The 16,676-nt window shown below is 48.7% G+C and overlaps 1 protein-coding gene across 6 annotated transcripts in view; it reads left to right on the top strand.

The window, feature by feature from the left end:
- Positions 1-2,610, top strand: part of TSC22D3 (TSC22 domain family member 3) — a 62,038-nt gene extending 59,428 nt beyond the window's left edge. For 5 of the 6 annotated variants that reach the window (XM_043571300.1, XM_043571299.1, XM_043571298.1 and 2 more), the window contains 2 exons: positions 345-396; positions 1,515-2,610. In XM_043571300.1, the coding sequence (XP_043427235.1) occupies positions 345-396; positions 1,515-1,745 (283 nt within the window). In that variant the 3' untranslated portion in view covers positions 1,746-2,610. Of the gene's footprint in view, positions 1-5; positions 159-344; positions 397-1,514 lie in introns of those variants that run through there. The other variant, XM_043571302.1, reaches the window with a different exon arrangement.
- Positions 2,611-16,676: the final 14,066 nt, after the last annotated feature.

Raw genomic sequence — 16,676 nt, 5'->3', positions numbered from 1 at the left:
TAGGTTCACCCGGGACCTTCTGGGCCGGCGCCGGAATGGGCTGGCTGCGGGGGTACTCCCCAGGCCGCGCGCCCCCATTGTTTGCCTGTCGCCCGGGCCGGCCGAGCAGACCACGCTCGCCGGTGCGCCCCGGGACCCGCGCGCTGCTCCACGCGGCGGGGAGCCGGCCCGGGTGGGGAGGTGCAGCTTCCTGCAGGGCCTGGGAACAAAGTGCCCGGGACTCCGGGCCAGGGAGGTGGGAGAGAGGAAGAGCTGGGGCAGATGGAGGACTTTGGCTGCAGCTGCCAGGTACTCAGAGTGGAACCAAGTGGGTAACGCAGTCGCTTTGCTTTTTGTTTTGGCAGTGCCTCTGGAGCCAGCGTGGTGGCCATAGACAACAAGATTGAGCAGGCCATGGTGAGTGGCATCACTGCGTCATTCCTGTCCCCAGACCTAGCTGCCGCTTATGTAACTCGGGCAGGACTGAGGGGGTGGGTGCAAAAGCCATTAGGCAAGAGCCCGAGGAAGCCAACGGCCTGCTTCCTATGCCCTTGGAGCCCCTAAGTAGCATCCCAACATAGCGGCACCTTTTAGGGCATTTGCAGTCGCCTTTGCTGGACCCCCTCCTTTTCTCCTCCCGCTCTTTGCAGCAGCCTGTAGCTCCCTCCTGGGGAGGTTGCAGGGCAGGGAGCTCAGACTCTTGAATTTGTCTGCATCCCCGCACTTGGCAGGGGCAGGAGCTCATTGGATGCCACTGCACTGCAGTGCCTCCGCAGAGCCTGGGCTAGGGTCAGGAGTTGGGAGGAACCAAGAAACAGAGCACCCCTCCCCATCTCCCTCTCCTTACTAGGTAGAGGTCATACTCCAGGTGGCAGTCAAAATGACTGCAGGGGGTTGGGGCCTCCAGCAGTCAGCAACCACTTCACTGTGCCCCCAGTGCCCAGTGACACAGTTCCCTACCCCCAGTGCAATCATCAGGTTTAGAGAGGATGCAGCAATCCTGGCACCTTCCCCCAGGGCCACCAGTGTCCTGTCTGGTTGCACCACAGATGCAACCGGTGTGCTGGGTCATTTGAAGAGGAGGAGTCTCCAAAAGAGCCAATCTTGTTCTGGGGAAGATGTGTACAGCAGACAAACGTTATGGGGTGCCTAGCAGGTCCTCCCTGAGAGGTGGTCAGCCAGCAACAGGACCTTATGTAGAAACGGATATAGAGCCGACCACCAGCAACCAACAGAAGTGGCTCCTAAGTGGCCAGCTCTGAAAGTCAGTAGAAACTTGCAGAAGGCATCCTGTGTAGTTCAAAGCTGGGCTCCCAGCTCAGGCATTGTCCAGTCGGGCAGCTCTCTTGAGTGGGTCTAAGTGCTTTGGAGAAAGGGAGGAATAGGGCTGCAAGGCCAGGATGCTGATAGGGGAGGTTGGGGGGAGGGCCAGTGGCACGAGGGACAGCACAGGTGCCTAGACAGCAGGGTGAAGGTGCTGCAGAGGGGCCGTGATGGCTCCTGGATGGCTTTGTTGTGATTCCCCTCTCTGGCAGGATCTGGTGAAGAATCATCTGATGTATGCAGTCAGAGAGGAGGTGGAGATCCTGAAGGAGCAGATCCGGGAGCTGGTGGAGAAGAACTCCCAGCTGGAGCGTGAGAACACCCTCCTGAAGACCCTGGCAAGCCCAGAGCAGCTGGAGAAGTTCCAGTCCCGCCTGAGCCCCGAAGAGCCAGTTCCAGAAACCCCACACGCACCTGAGGCCCCCGGTGGTTCTGCGGTGTAAGTGGCTCTGTCCTCAGGGTGGGCAGAGCCACTAAACTTGTTCTACCTAGTTCTTTCCAGTTTGTTTTTGGTTCCCCAAGCGTCATCTCACGTGGAGAACTTTACACCTAGCATAGCTGGTGCCAAGAGATGTCCTAAGGACATGGCCACTTGGGTCCACTCCAGTGACAGACCCCTGACAAAGAGCAGGTCTCTGGAGGCTGAGTTGCGTGGGGCCACATCACCCCCAGCCGGTGAGCCTCTAATGCCACCGTGTCCTGGAGGCTCCCAGGGTCTGGGCAACTTGGCCGCAACTGGCAAAGGAGAAAGGTAGTGTGAGATGTGATGCCAGTTTACTCCAGAAAGCATAAGGGGTCTGTTTTTCATTTCCATGGCCATCTTCAGCAGCTTCACCTGACAACGACTGTTCCTATGAAGAAGCCACTCATGTTTTGAGCAGAGGCAACCTCTCTCTTCTCCCCTGTCTCACCAAGGCAGGGCCACAGATAGGAGAGATTGAGCCAAGTCAGTCTTCTGTTGGTTCATATGGTCTAATGCATGGCTTTGCGCACAGCCCAGTGTGGGATTACAGCTTTGGGATGACCGCTTACAAAGTTCTGTTTGGTTAGTATTGGCATAGTTTTTCTATATAGCCATACATGCGTATATATACCCATAGGGCTAGATCTATATCTTAGTGTAGCAATGTATACACACACACACGCGCGCACACACACACACACACACACACACACACACACACACCTATGTGTTGAAGGGCCTAACCGGCTTTGGGAGTATCATCTGGTCCCTTATCTCTTAAGGCTAATTCTTTGACTGTGTTCATTTACCAAGTTGATCCAGTGTGTCCTTTAGGTTAAGTAAGACTAAAGAGAAAAGGCAGGGAGGAGGGCCAAGCCTCTGAATGTGGCCACAGATGCCTTGTTGCTGCAGCCCTTGCCCCATGTGTGCCCCGGCCCAAAGATGTGTGAGGTCCTCATTCAGATGCCAAACCCACCATTCACTGGTGCTGACTACATAGAATGGGGTTCAGAGAAGAGCAGCTGTGACTTCACATTGTCATTGAGAAACTTTTGGTGTTTGTGGAAAACTTGCAAGTGAACTGCATGATTGGCTTGCTGGTGTCCCCTTGTGGACAAGGGATGGACGAGGGGATGGCTTTGACCCGACGGTGCCTGGGTGATGTACTCAGGGAGCTTGTATCTAGGGGGTTCTGTGGAAGTGAACATTTTCCATTTTCTGATGTATGTCTCCAGGATTTGGATTTTGATTTTTCAAATGTAGCTTGACATTTCAATAAACTTTGCTCTTCTTTTTTTCTAAAAATAAACCTGGCGTCTGAGTGTAAATGGAGTGGGTATTGGGGGGGGCCCTGGCGTGGTTGGGGGCCCTGTTTCTCTGATGCACTGAACATTCATGAGCACCCTCTAAGTGGCAGGCCAGTGCCACATCCGTGATCTTGCAGAACTCTCAAAACACCCGCATTGTACGGGTGAGGAGGCTGAGGCTCAGCCATTGCAAGTGACTTGCCGAAAGTCACACAGCTATTATGGCAAATTGGGGGACTCAACCCCACATCTACCCCATTGGCCTGCTCCCTGCTTTCATAAGACCGCTCCAGAACAAGTGGCTAAGTGACCGCTAACACACAACCTCAACTTAAGGGGCTGATTTGGGAGGAAGGATACCCCAAGAAGGCCCAAAAGAAAAGGGCCCAAAAGAAAAGGGAGGGAACCAAATAAACACGAGTGGGCCTCTTCCCTCTTCTGAAAACATCTTTGGGATCACTTTGCGCATCCTCCTTAATACCAATCCACATGAGACCCTTGACCTTGGCAAAGGAGTTAAGAGGACCCTCGTGAGAAAAGGGCACAGAATGTATATGGTGCCCAACAGAATCCCCCTCCCCCAAGGAAAGATGCTCAGGATCCCTGCCCTTGCACTTGTCACCGCTGAAAGTTGGCTCAAAACCCACCAGCTGTGCACGCATGGGCAGGTCGAAGGATCCTGACTCTGCTTCCTTCCTCTGGCTCTCTGTGGGGTCCATTCTCATCCATCACTCTTTCCCTGACCCCAGGTCTCTGGAATCCAGAGTCCTGCCATTTCTCTGATTCTGTTCACGAGTTATTCCATGTCTCTTTAGCCACACCCAACTCTGGAGCCACCATAGACCCTGAGCTGTGTACTAAGCCCCACCTTATTCCCAGGGAAGTGATTCCATTCACTCTCAACTTCCTCTAACATCTATGCCTATCCCTTTGCCAGTTGAAATTTAACAGAACCCCCTGATTTTCCTGAACCACAAACCTCAAGGACCAAGAGGTCTTGGCCCCCGTCCCTTGTGCCAATCACTGTCCAAATATATTCAAAATGCCATGCTTCTTTTACTGTAGCAGTCATACGTGCTGGCCTCTTCTTTTCCAATTGCCAAAACTCTTCTTCAGAACTTAACCTCTGCCTGGCTGGCCTCTCAAATCCCAATTTCCCCACCTGCTCCTAACCTCTCTGCTCCTGATGCCAAGTTCGTTGTGTACACCGGCCGATTTGATCACGGCGCACACACTTCACACAGCTGCAGGAACAAACTTTGGACCAGGCATCCACCCTGACCCAAATACGGCTCTTCCCAGTTCCCACTAGGTCCCAAGCCCCTCTCCCTTTCAAGAGGCCCTCAGGGACTTTTTGACTCCGGTTCATCTGTAGACTTCCCACACCCACTCTCCAGCCAAACAAGAACCCACAGATGCAAAAGAGAAACCCAGAAGATGGCTCAGCAAACACATGGCCCTCCCCAGTCATCCAGCCTTTCCCTACAAGAAAAGGGGAAAAAAAACTGGCCCACGGTCACAGAGTGGGAAAGAGAGAACAACTTTGTTTCCTAGGCAACCCCAACTAAACAGAGACAAACACTACCACTTCTGAGGCCACATCGGTTGCTAGACTAGATAAGAGGAACTTTGCGGCTGTTAGTCACATACAGGAGTTCTTTGTTGTTGCTCCACAGAAAACCAAGCAGGGGTGTGGAGGGACAAAAGAACACACTAGTCCCGGAAAGACCTTCACGGGCTTTGGGGTTCTGGGCTCAGCTGGTCCAGCTGGACCCAGAACAAGGAAAAGAACAAGAGGAACAGCAGCATTAATGCTCCCCTGCCTGAACATGCCTCCTCTCCCAGAACCCTCTTATCTCTTATCTCATCTGATCCTCCCCATACGTTGATGAGAATCACGAGTACACCGCTCTGTGCCCCTCCTCATGAATGCAGAACATTCTGTTTCTTGATCTTAGAAAAAGGGGTAGTTATGAGTTACCACCATTTGACAGGAAAACTGACAGCCAGAGGGCTTGGTGCTACTCCCCACGGCTCCCGCGTACCCCATGGGGCAGTGGTTCCCAGCCTTTGTGAGAACAAGGGGCTCTTTTAAAATGTCGGGCACCTGGGTGGCTCAGTCAGTTGAGCAACCAACTCTTGATTTTGGCTCAGGTCATGATCTCATGGTTCATGGGTTTGGGCCCTGCTCAGGCTCTACACAGATGGTGTGGAGCCTGCTTGGGATTCTCAACTCTCTCCCTCTCTCTCTGCCCCTCCCCCAGTTGTGCGCTCTCTCTCGCTCTCTCTCTCTCTCTCTCTTGCGTGCGTGCACGCTCATGCTAAAAATAAATAAACTGAAAACAAATTAAAACTAAATAAATAAAATGTCATAATTATTTTCAGACTCCCCTCAACCCAATAGTAGTTGAACTTTTAGTATTCATTGAGAGAGAGAACACTTAATGACAGTGACTGTGGATTCAGTAGTGCTTTTAAAGGAATTCATTGTATTTATCACAAAAACACTGAGGGGGATTTGAAAAGTAGAACTGAAATGTGGGCAGTAGATTATTTACAGACAAGGACTACTGGGGTACAAGGTGCAAAGCTCTCAGGCTGGGAACTGCCACTGAGACAGGCTTTCCCAGTTGGGCTCCCAGAAGGAACCCAGGGAGCAAGCAGATCAGGAAGGACCTGAAGTATAGGCAGAAGGATTCTAGAAAGATTATCGGAAAGAAGGCACCCAACCCACCAGCCTTTTAGGGTATTTTGAAGTTGTCCTAACATCATCGTACATATTCTGGAACACTCTTGCTTTCAAATCTCACTCCCTCTTCTCCTAGTTGGTTAGAAATTAATGAACATAATTAGAGCTTGGTAGACAGCCCAGTTCCTCAGGTTGTCTCAGGCAGAGAAGCTCTGCGGATCACCTCTGCTAGATTGGGCAGGGTTTGACAGAGAACTCCCTCAGTTAGCTCTTCCAAGCAAAAGTGGTTTCCAGGGAGAAGCTGGCTGGAAGGGTCATCATAAGAATAATTAGTAATAATAGCTAGCACTTACATGGCATTTACTTTGTGCCAGACACTGCTGTAAACCCTTTTACATCCATGACCTCTTTTAATCCTTTCCACAAACCTATGAGAATGGGCTAAGATCCCCATTCTGCAGATGAGAAAATGATGTTAAGGCATGGAAAGGTGAAACGGCTTGCCACGTGTCACGTAGCTAGTCAATGGCAGGGCCAGCACTGGTGGGGAGGGGAGACAGACACAATGAGAAACGGGAAAGAGGATCGAGACAGGTTTAAGGTTTTTTTTTTAATATAATTTATTATCAAATTGGTTTCCATACAACAGCCAGTGCTCATCCCAACAAGTGCCCTCCTCAATGCCCATCACCCACTTTCCCCCCTCTCCCACCCCCCATCAGCCCTCAGTTTGTTCTCAGTATTTAAGAGTCTGTTATGGTTTGCCTTCCTCCCTCTCTGTAACTATTTTTTCCCCTTCCCTTCCCCCATGGTCTTCTGTTAAGTTTCTCAAGATCCACATATGAGTGAAAACATATGGTATCTGTCTTTCTCTGACTTATTTCACTTAGCATAATACCCTCCAGTTCCATCCACGTTGCTGCAAATGGCATGATTTCATTCTTTCTCATTGCCAAGTAGTATTCCATTGTGTATATAAATCACATCTTCTTTATCCATTTGTCAGTAGATAGACATTTGGGCTCTTTCCATAATTTGGCTATTGTTGAAAGCGCTGCTGTAAACATCGGGGTACAAGTGCCCCTATGCATCAGCACTCCTGTATCCCTTGGGTAAATTCCTAACAGTGCTATTTCTGGGTCATAGGTAGATCTATTTTTAATTTTTTGAGGAACCTCCACACCGTTTTCCAGAGCAGCTGCACCAGTTTGCATTTAAGTTTTTTTTTTTATGTTTATTTATTTTTGAGAGACAGAGAGAGCACAAGTGGAAGAAGGGCAGAGAGAGAGAGGGAGACACAGAATCCGAAGCAGGCTCCAGGCTCCAACATATCAACACAGAGCCCGAACTTATGTGGGGCTCAAACCTATGAACCATGAGATTATGACCTGAGCCCAAGTCAGACCCTTAACCGACTGAGCCACCCAGGTGCCCTTTTTTAAGTTTTTTAAAATTTATTTTGAGAGAGAGAGAGAGAGATTGAGCACAAGCAGGGGAGGGGCAGAAAGAGAGAAAGAGAATCCCAAGTAGGCTCCGCACTGTCAGCCCAGAGCCCGATCCGGGGCTCAAACTCATGAACTCTCAGATCATGACCTGAGCTGAAACTAAGAGCCAGACGCTTAATGGACTGAGTCACCCAGGCGCCCCGAATCTCAACAGCTTTTCTAATTCCTCTTGTGTAAGCAGAAGTGTTTCACGGGTGGGTAGAAAGGAGACCACCCCAAACTAGAAGAGGCTCACATTAGATTAAAAATGATCAAGGAGCTTGCAGGGATGGGAGTGAACAGGGAAGGAGGAAAGAGGGGGGATGGGAGGGCAACTTGGCTGGCTCCCAGTCAGATGAATTGAGATAGGATCTAATCAGGCTGAGGGAGCCATGGTAGGCTTCTAAGTAGGGAAGTGATGTGATGTCAAAGATATTTGCAGAAGATGGGTGTTGGCAGCTGGGGAGGCTGAAGCAGAGAAAGGCTAGCCAAAGGCAGGCCAGCTGTTGCTGTAATCCAGGTGTGAGGTGATGAGGGCCAGCCTGGGCAGGGACAGGGGTCATGGAAAGGAGACAAAAGGACAAAACCAAAAGACACTGGAAGGGAGTGTTTGTCCAAATGCAGTCTGCAGCCCATCCCCATGAGCTGTGTGGGGAAGTTTGTTTAAAGGCAGATTCCAGACCCCACTCCCAGACTAAAGAAGGGAGTGAGGTTCGGGAATTGGTCACTCCTGTTGATGCTGGAGGATATGAAAGTTTGCAGAACCTCCGCGGAGTGAAAAATTAGCATGACCTTTATTTAACAGAGTGAGCTGGGGAGGAGAGAGTGAAACAGCCATGAGTCAAGAAGGGCTTTAAAAGATTTTTGTTTTGGGGCGCCTGGGTGGCTCAGTTGGTTGAGTGTCCGACTCTTGATTTCAGCTCAGGTCACAATCTCACAGTTCGTGGGTTTGAGCCCCACATCAGGCTCTCTGCTGGGCGTGGAGCCTGCTTGGGATTCTCTCTCTCCCTCTCTCTCTCTGCCCCTCCCCTCCTCACTTTCTCTGTCTCTCCCAAAATAAACAAATAAAATTGAAAAAAAATTTTTAGAAGAAAGATTTTTGTTTTTTTCTGTTGTTTTTAATTGTGGTGAAATACATATAACATAAAATTTACCATTGCAACCATTTTTACACGCACAGCGCAGCAGCATTAAGTATGTTCATATTGTTGTGCAACCATCACTGCTGTCCATCTCCAGAACTTTCTCATCATGCCGGACTGAAACTCTGGACCCATTGAACAACGAGTCTCCCATTTCTGCCTCCCCCCGCCACTAGCCTCTGGTGACAGGATAGCTTTGAGTCCGGAGGACTGGGAGACTATGGATGCGCCCAAGGAAACGGGTGTAGGAACAGGCCGCAGATTTTCAGAGGGAAGATGAATTCCAAATTTGCTTTCCAGCTGAGCTCAACATATTTACATGTGGAAATATCCCAAAACCAGCTGTGGAAAGCAGTGTGAAGTCCAAGGCTAGAGCACCAGATGCGGGTGTTGTCTGCGTCGCGGGAGCTGAAGCGATGTGAGCAAACATGTGCCCCAGGGGGCAGGAGGATGGGGGCAGAGGAGGCCAACCAGAGGCCCAGAGCCACACTCTGGAGGCTGCCCACAGAAAGGCCATGTGAGGGAGGAGGAATGGCCAGCTGGGGAGGTGTGACAGAAAGGAAAATCCCCAAGGAACACTGAGGTTTGTGATCTCTCTGCTTTTATCTTTTAGTCTATTCTTTTTGACATTTCCTCTTCAGAGTCCTCACCACAGCCCCGCCATCTATAAAAATAAACTAGGGGCACCTGGGTGGTTCAGTCGATTGAGCCTCCAGCTATTGCTTTCAGCTCAGGTCATGATCTCATGGTTCGTGGGTTCGAGCCCCACGTCTGGCTCTGTGCTGATGGTACAGAGCCTGCTTGGAATTCTCTCTCTCTCTCTCTCTCTCTCTCTCTTTCTCTCTCTCTCTGCCCCTCATTGTGTGTGCTCTCTCTCTCTCAAAAATAAATAAACTTTTTTAAAAAATATTTTTTAAAGTTTATTTATTTTTGAGAGAGAGAGAGCGTGAGCAGAGAGAGACAGAGAGAGAGGGAGACACAGAATTCGAAGCAGGCTCCAGGCTCTGAGCTGTCAGCATAGAGCCCAACATGGGGCCTGAACTCATGAATGGCAAGACCATGACCTAAACTGAAGTTGGATGCTTAAGCACCTGAGCCACCCAGGCACCCCATTAAACTTTTAAACACACACACACACACACACACACACACACGTATATATGTGTGTATAACTAGTCCCTAAAGGTCTCTTTGGGGAAGACCAAGGTGGCTGAGGTGTTCCAAGGAGAGGAGTCAGGAGTCCTAGGGCATAATCCTAGTCTTTGTTTAACAAACTGTGTGACATTGGGCAAGTTATTGGCATTGTCAGACCTGTTTTCCCACTTGCAAAACAAAATGATTACCCAGGATCATTTCTAAGCCCAGGGCTTAGTAAGTACCCAGACCAAGAAGGGCCCTCTAGCCATGAGATTTTCACATATTGCCTCGTTGCACTAGGCCTCAGTTTCTCTTCCAGCCCCCAGATTCTATTCATACTCATATTGAGTCCTTATCAAGTTGCTGAAGAAATATCCACCTTTATTTTTTTAATTATTTATTTATTTTGAGATGGAGGGGTGGAGGGAAATAGACAAAGAGAGAGGAAGAGAGAGAATCCCAAGAAGATTCTGCACTGTCAGCACAGAGCCCACCTCAGAGTTCAATCTCACGAACCACAAGATCATGACATGAGCTGCAATCGTGTCAGATGCTTAACCAACTAAGCCACCCAGGCACCCCAAGAAATATCCACCTTTAAAAAGCATGGCATGGCACCGGGATGCCTCAGTTGGTAAAGCATGTAACTCTTAATCTCAGGGCTGTGAGTTCAAGCCTCACGTTGAGCATAGAGCCTACTTTTAAAAAATTATAAAAGTCAACCCATGGTTCAGCACCACAACACCCCCATGTAATTTTGTGAAGCCAGGAATCACCTACAGCCTTATTTCCTAGTCTTTCTTGTTTCATGAACAACACACTTACAAACTCTGAGTCATCAAACTGAACTGGGAGAGAGGTGGGTGGGTTGCATGGAGGACATCTTGGATAGACAGAGAGAATAGGTTCACCTTGGAAAGATTTGTGTCTGATGCAGATAACTGGAGAGAGCAGGAAGGGAATGAAAAAGAGATAAGTCAGAGGGGGTTGGGCAAAGGAAGACAAGAACTGGAAGAGTAGGAATGTGAAAAAAAAGGGTGGCCCCCGCCCATTGGACGGACCTTCCTCAGCTGGGTTCCTCCGCTATTTTGCTCTTGGTCCACTGGTGAGCTTCCTGCTGCCACCACCTAAGAGGAAACAGAACAAATTCTCTACCAAAGACTGGCTCTGTGGCTCCTGAACTGTCCCCAACATCTCTTCTTTGCTGTATATCCCAATCCAGAAACCAGTCTTTTCAAGCACGAAACTAACTTAATCATCATGTCAAAGCATCTCAAGGCACAAGCCATGTCCCAGTGAATTCTGTCACACGTAGGATAAGAGAATAGATTAATATGCCATTAGGGCTGGATGGGGCTGTCCTAACCTCCTCACTCCCAGAGGAGGGCCCACAAGCCCATAGAGAGAAACTGGCTTGTCCCAGCTACTCACAAGGTCAGCACCAGGGCCAGAATGAGCCCCCTAATGTTACAGATGACCCTTTTGCTCCAAGTCTCAGTGTCCCCATATGTAAAATGAGGAATTGGACTAGAGCAACAGTTCTTACTCTTGGCTGCACACGGAGTCAACTGGCAAGTTTCATGAGAACTGATGCCTCAACCGCATCCCCAGAAATGTTAATAAAATTGATCTGGGATTAAAACATGTGCATGGGCAGTTTAAAGCTCCCCAGGTGATGCTCGGATGGCCTGTGAAGGTTGTTTCAATCTTGCCATCTGGAATCCTTTATTCGACAAATATTGGTACCTACTGTGTGCCAGGTGCTCTGCTAGGCACAGACCAGGTCAGACATTGACTCTGTGCCCACTAGAGATCATTTCATGTTTCCGTATGGAGGCGGCTACTTTATGCTTAGTAAAGGCGATATTCTTCTCTCCTGACTTCCGTGTGTGTCTCTCTCGATTGATTCTGACTTCAGGCAGAAGGGAAGAGGTGCTATCTACCAGCCTTCTCAAACTCTAAAACATTCTGTTGGGGATGACAGGCAGCCTACAAATAATCCTCTCACCCCTTCTCAACCACCTCTGCCTGCTTCTGCTCCTCTATCTGTTGGAGTGCCTCTGGGCTCAGCTCTGCCCCCTCAGGACTCTCTCTCTGGTGGGTCCCATCCATTCCCAAGGTCTTAAGAAACATTGCCACGCTAATGACTCCCAAATTTACACCTCCAGTCCTAAGCATTCCCCTGGGCTCCAGCCTCAAAAATCCAACTGCCCCTCACCACTCCCCCCACAGCTCCATCTGTATGTTTCTCCAGCTCCACTTGTATGTTTCACAAGTCTATCAATATCTACCTGATCAAAACCATCTAGCTCCCACCATCTACACAACTGTTCAAAGCAGAACCCTTGATCCCTCAACTCCCACATCCAGTTCATTGCCCATTTGGTCCACTCGACCTTCAACACGCACCCCGAATCCCTCTACTTCTCTCTAGCCCTGTTGCCACTGCCTGGTCCAAACCACCTTCTTCTCTCACAGGGAGGCAAAAGTCTTACACTGGTCTCCCTGCTTGCCCACTGGACCTTGTCCAATTCCACATAGCAGCCAGAGTGGCTTTCTTAATGCAAAATCAGATCTTGGTGTTCTCTTGCTTGAAGCTTATCAAAAGCTTATCATTGCACTTAGGATAAAGTCCAAACTCCCTCCCATGGCCAGGATGATCTGGCCTCTGCTGACCTCTCCAGCCTTTTCGAGTGTCACTCCCCTGCTCTTGCCAAGCCCCAAACCCACTGAGCTCCATTCATTCTTTAAACACACCTCAGAGCCTTTGTGCATGGGGTTCCTGCAGTCCAGAATGCTCCTGCCAGCACGGCCAGCCACCCCGCTCTTTGCATGACTGTTTGCTCCTATCCTTCGGACGTCTCCCTTCCTCTGAGAGGCTTTTGCCCATAAACCTGTCTAAAGAAGTTTCCCTCTGTACTGTTCCTTTCATTGCATTTATCTCAGATTGGTTTTGTTAAATTTATTTATTTTGAGATAGATAGCAAGAGCAGGGAAAGAGCAGAGAGAGAGGGGTAGAGAGAAAATCCCAAGTAGGCTCTGCACTGTCAGCAGAGAACCTGATGTGGGGCTCGAACCTGTGAACCATGAGATCACAACCTGAGCCGAAATCAAGAGTCGGCAGCTTAACCAACTGAGCCACCCAGGTGCCCTGCATTTATCCCAGATTGTAATGACTAGTTCACATATTTTTATTTATTGCTTCTACCCCACTGCACTGGAAGCTCCCCAAGGGCAGGACCTATACCTGTTTGGCTCACTGCTACAACCTTGGAGTCAAACACAGTACCGGACACAAACTGATTAATAAATAAATATATATGAGTTTCAGATATTGTGGCGGGGGATGGTGAGTTGGGGAAGAAATTTTTGGAGGGGGACGAGTGGGGGGAGCACTCCCAATGTCTTTGAAATCATACAAGAAAATGCCCTGTTGAGTATATCAATTGTGAAAGCAATGAATTGGTTATTCTTGTAATAATGTTTTAATTGAATCTGTCCTATGTGTCAGGCACTGAGCTAAGCACTGTGGCAAATCTGAGAGATGTGATGTGGCTTCTCACAGGGCTCATTGTGAAGGGAAACTGCATTCAGCCCAGTGGCATTTCTCTGCCTCTGGACTAGGGAAAGTCCCACAGTCATGCTCACTTTTCTCCATGTCCATATTTTAACCCCCAAACTCCATCCCATTATCTGGAGCTACTTATCAAGCTACAGTTTCATTTTATGGAGTGGGTATGGTGTTAGGTAGGATTAACTCTAGTTGCAATAACAGAAAAAATAATAACATTTGCTTTAAAAAGATAGAAGTCTGTGTCCCCCATAAAAGAAGCCTGGAGGCAGGCAGTCCAGGATTGACAGTGACTTGATAAAGTCACCAGAGACCTAAACTTCTTCCAAGCTCCTGTTCCACCATATTCAGCATGTTGCCTCATTGCCCATAATGGTTGCTCAAGCTCCAGGCATTGTACCCACAGTCCACACAACAGAAACGAGGAAGGAGAAGAAAAATCACACCTTCCTTTTGAGGAAGCTTCTGAGAAATACTACACAGCACTTCTGCTTACATCTCTTTGGCCAAAATTTGGCCTGGTCACTCCTCCTAAGGGAGGCTTTCTTTACCTAGGTTCACTGCCATCCCCAAACAAACCCAAGTTTCTCTTTTTAAGGAAGAGAAGAATGCATGTCCAGCAGTCTCTTCTCTAAGAGTTTGGATGTATTGAGAGATTGAGAAGGAGGGAGAAGAAAAGGGGAAGAGAGCATCAAAAAATGCATCAGAAAAGAAAGGGTCTGTGACTACTGACTTCCACATAGGGGAATGTGCTTACTGCAGGGGCCAGAGCTGGCTGGTAGGTGTGGCCATATGCCTTGGGAACAAAGCAAGCAGAATAGACCCCTGATTGGGGTGGGGTGGGGTCTCTGCTGCTGCAGAACTGTTTTCCCAGAATTGCTCATCCAAGAAGGCCTCAGGAGATGACCCAAGAGGCCTCTCACCGGACAGATTCCAGAAACTGGGAGGCCGGCCTATCCTCTTAAATGTCTTTATGGAGGTAAAAAGGAGAGTGATCCCTAAAATAAGCAGCCTCAGGTCAAAATCTGGGTCTCTGATACCCAAAGGCAAAATTTCAGAGAAGACCCTGTTAGATTTTGGTGACAGTAAAAGTAACATCAGCACAGAATTGTTGAATCTTGGGGCTGCAAGAGGCTTTACAAGCCATCCAGTCTGGCCTCATCCCACCAGTCCCCACTGTCTTCCACCCTTCCATCTCACACAAGACAGACAGGCTGCGTTGAGAAGATGTTAACTCGAGGGGATTATTTTCTATGGGAATAGAGTTTTTCGCAGAGCTGAAAAACCTTTGTGTGTAAAAATTACCCAATAATGCCCAGTTCCCCAAACATAGGAATACAGGATCTGTTTCAACAGCCTGATTCAAACTTGCTGAAGAGCAGTTGCTCACCTTAGGAAGAAAGACATAGACGACTGAGTGTCCCCGAAAGATAGATTGCTCCCTGTGAGTCCCCTGTTCTCACTCCAAAGGCATCCATAACATCTCAGCAACTTCGGCCTTGCAAAGGGTCAAGGAATGGGTTTCTCTTGGCAAAAGGCAAGGGGCCCTTTAGAACTTTGGTCGGAGGGGCTCCCAACTGAATTCTTCAACAAGAGTTTCCTTTGAGGATCCTTCAATCTGCCCCACCACGTCTGTGAAATGGGACAGCAGGGCCCTGCTGCAAGCTGCTGGGGAAGCTAAGACTTAAAACATTTTTTTTCCGACCCTGGGCAGGGCCCATTCTGGTGCCAGGCTGAGCTATGGAAGTGTGTCACCTGACCCTGCCCATCCAGTGAGCAAGAATTCCTCAGGCGGAACACAACTCCTGCCCCTCCCACAAATGCTGAACATTCTGTTTTTTGCCCTTAGGAAGAAACTGGTACATAACTGCATTTTCTTCTCCCAGTTGCACACCCCCTTCTTTGCAAAATCAAAGAACTGGGTCACATTACTTAAGTCTATGTGGCTTTGAAGGGCTCAACCTCAAGCTTCAAACTGCAGTCAGACACACATGTTGGAGCACAACCTGGGTTCTCCTGGGTGACACGAAGGGAAGCCACTGTGTCCCAACTTTGGCTACTTGTTTTTCCATATACTCCAGACCATCTTAACCCATGTGACCTATTTGCGTTTCTCTCCTAGAGGGGAATCAAGCTCTCTTAGGAGCACATAAAACTAGCTCAGACAGGCACCCCATTAGGGTATGGGAAGGGGAAAGTTCCCAGAAATCCTTGCCATCAAAGTACCAAGGCAAACCCCTTTTTTGTAGATTCAGTCATTCAGTCCTCCATCTGTTCATTCAACAAATATTTATTTTATTTATTTTTTTATTTTTGAGAGAGAGAGAGAGAGAGTGGGGAAGGGGCAGAGAGAGAGAGGGAGACACAGATTCTGAAGCAGGCTCCAGGCTCTGAGCTGTCAGCACAAAGCCCGAGGCGGGGCTTGAACCCACGAACTGTGAGGTCATGGCCTGAGCCAAAACCAAGAGTCGGTCGTTTAACCAACTGAGCCACCCAGACGCCCTCATTCAACAAATATTAATAAAGAACCTGTTGCAGGGCTCCTGGGTAGCTCAGTCAGTTAAGTGACTGACTCTTGGTTTCACCTCAGGTCATGATCTCACAGTTGGTGAGTTAGAGTTCCACATCAGGTTCTGAGCTGACAGTGTGGAGCTTGCTTGGGATTCTCTCTCTCCCTCTCTCTCTTTCCGTCTCTCTGCCCCTCCCCTGCTCGTGTTCTCTCTCTCTCTCAAAATAAATAAATAAACTTAAAAAAAAAGACCACATTGCATGCTGGGCTCTCTGACAAACAAAGTTCCTGATCTCATGGAGTCTACATTCTGGAGGAGGGAGGGAGGGAGGGAGGGAGGCAGTAAAGGAACAAACAACATCAGAGAGGAAGCTGAGACTGGGAGAGAGGAAGGAACTTGCCCAAGATCACACAGCCCAGGTCTTCTGACTCCTTGTCCCTCGTTTTTTTCATCATACATTCAGTACTGAGCACCTACCATGTGCCAGGCACAGTGCTAGGCGTTGAAGATATAAGATGAATAAGACAGACAAGGTTCCTGTCCAGAGGGAGAAAAAACATAAACCCACAGAGAAAGGCCATAGACATTTCTGGTTTCCATTACAGCATGTAAAAAGCTTAGAAGTCACCGCTCCATCAAATAACAAGTAAAAAGCTTAGATCCATAAGAGAAGTGAGGTCAGGGGCATCTGGGTGGCTTAGTCGGTTGAGTGTTTGACTTCGGCTCAGGTAATGATCTCGCAGTTCATGAGTTCAGGCCCCACATCAGGCTCACTACTGTCAGCCTGTCAGTGCAGGCTCTTTCTGCCCCCTCTTTCTGCCCCTCCCCTACTTGCACTCTTCCCAAAATAAATAAATACTAAAAAAGAGAGAGAAGTGAGGTCATAGGGCAAACTTCTCACTCCAAAATTGGAGAGACTGACAAGAAGATAGCAATATTTGCAAATCAATCAACGTGATACACCACATTAATATAAGAAAGGATAAGAACCATGTGCTCCTATCAATAGATGCAGAAAAAGCATTTGACAAAATACAGCATCCATTCTTGATAATAACTCTCAACAAGGTG

The sequence above is a fragment of the Prionailurus bengalensis genome, chromosome X (genome assembly GCF_016509475.1).
Source record: "Prionailurus bengalensis isolate Pbe53 chromosome X, Fcat_Pben_1.1_paternal_pri, whole genome shotgun sequence".
In the NCBI taxonomy this organism is placed as follows: domain Eukaryota; kingdom Metazoa; phylum Chordata; class Mammalia; order Carnivora; family Felidae; genus Prionailurus; species Prionailurus bengalensis.
The sequence above is the reverse complement of the archived record's forward strand: the minus strand, read 5'-3'. Positions and strand labels throughout refer to the sequence as shown.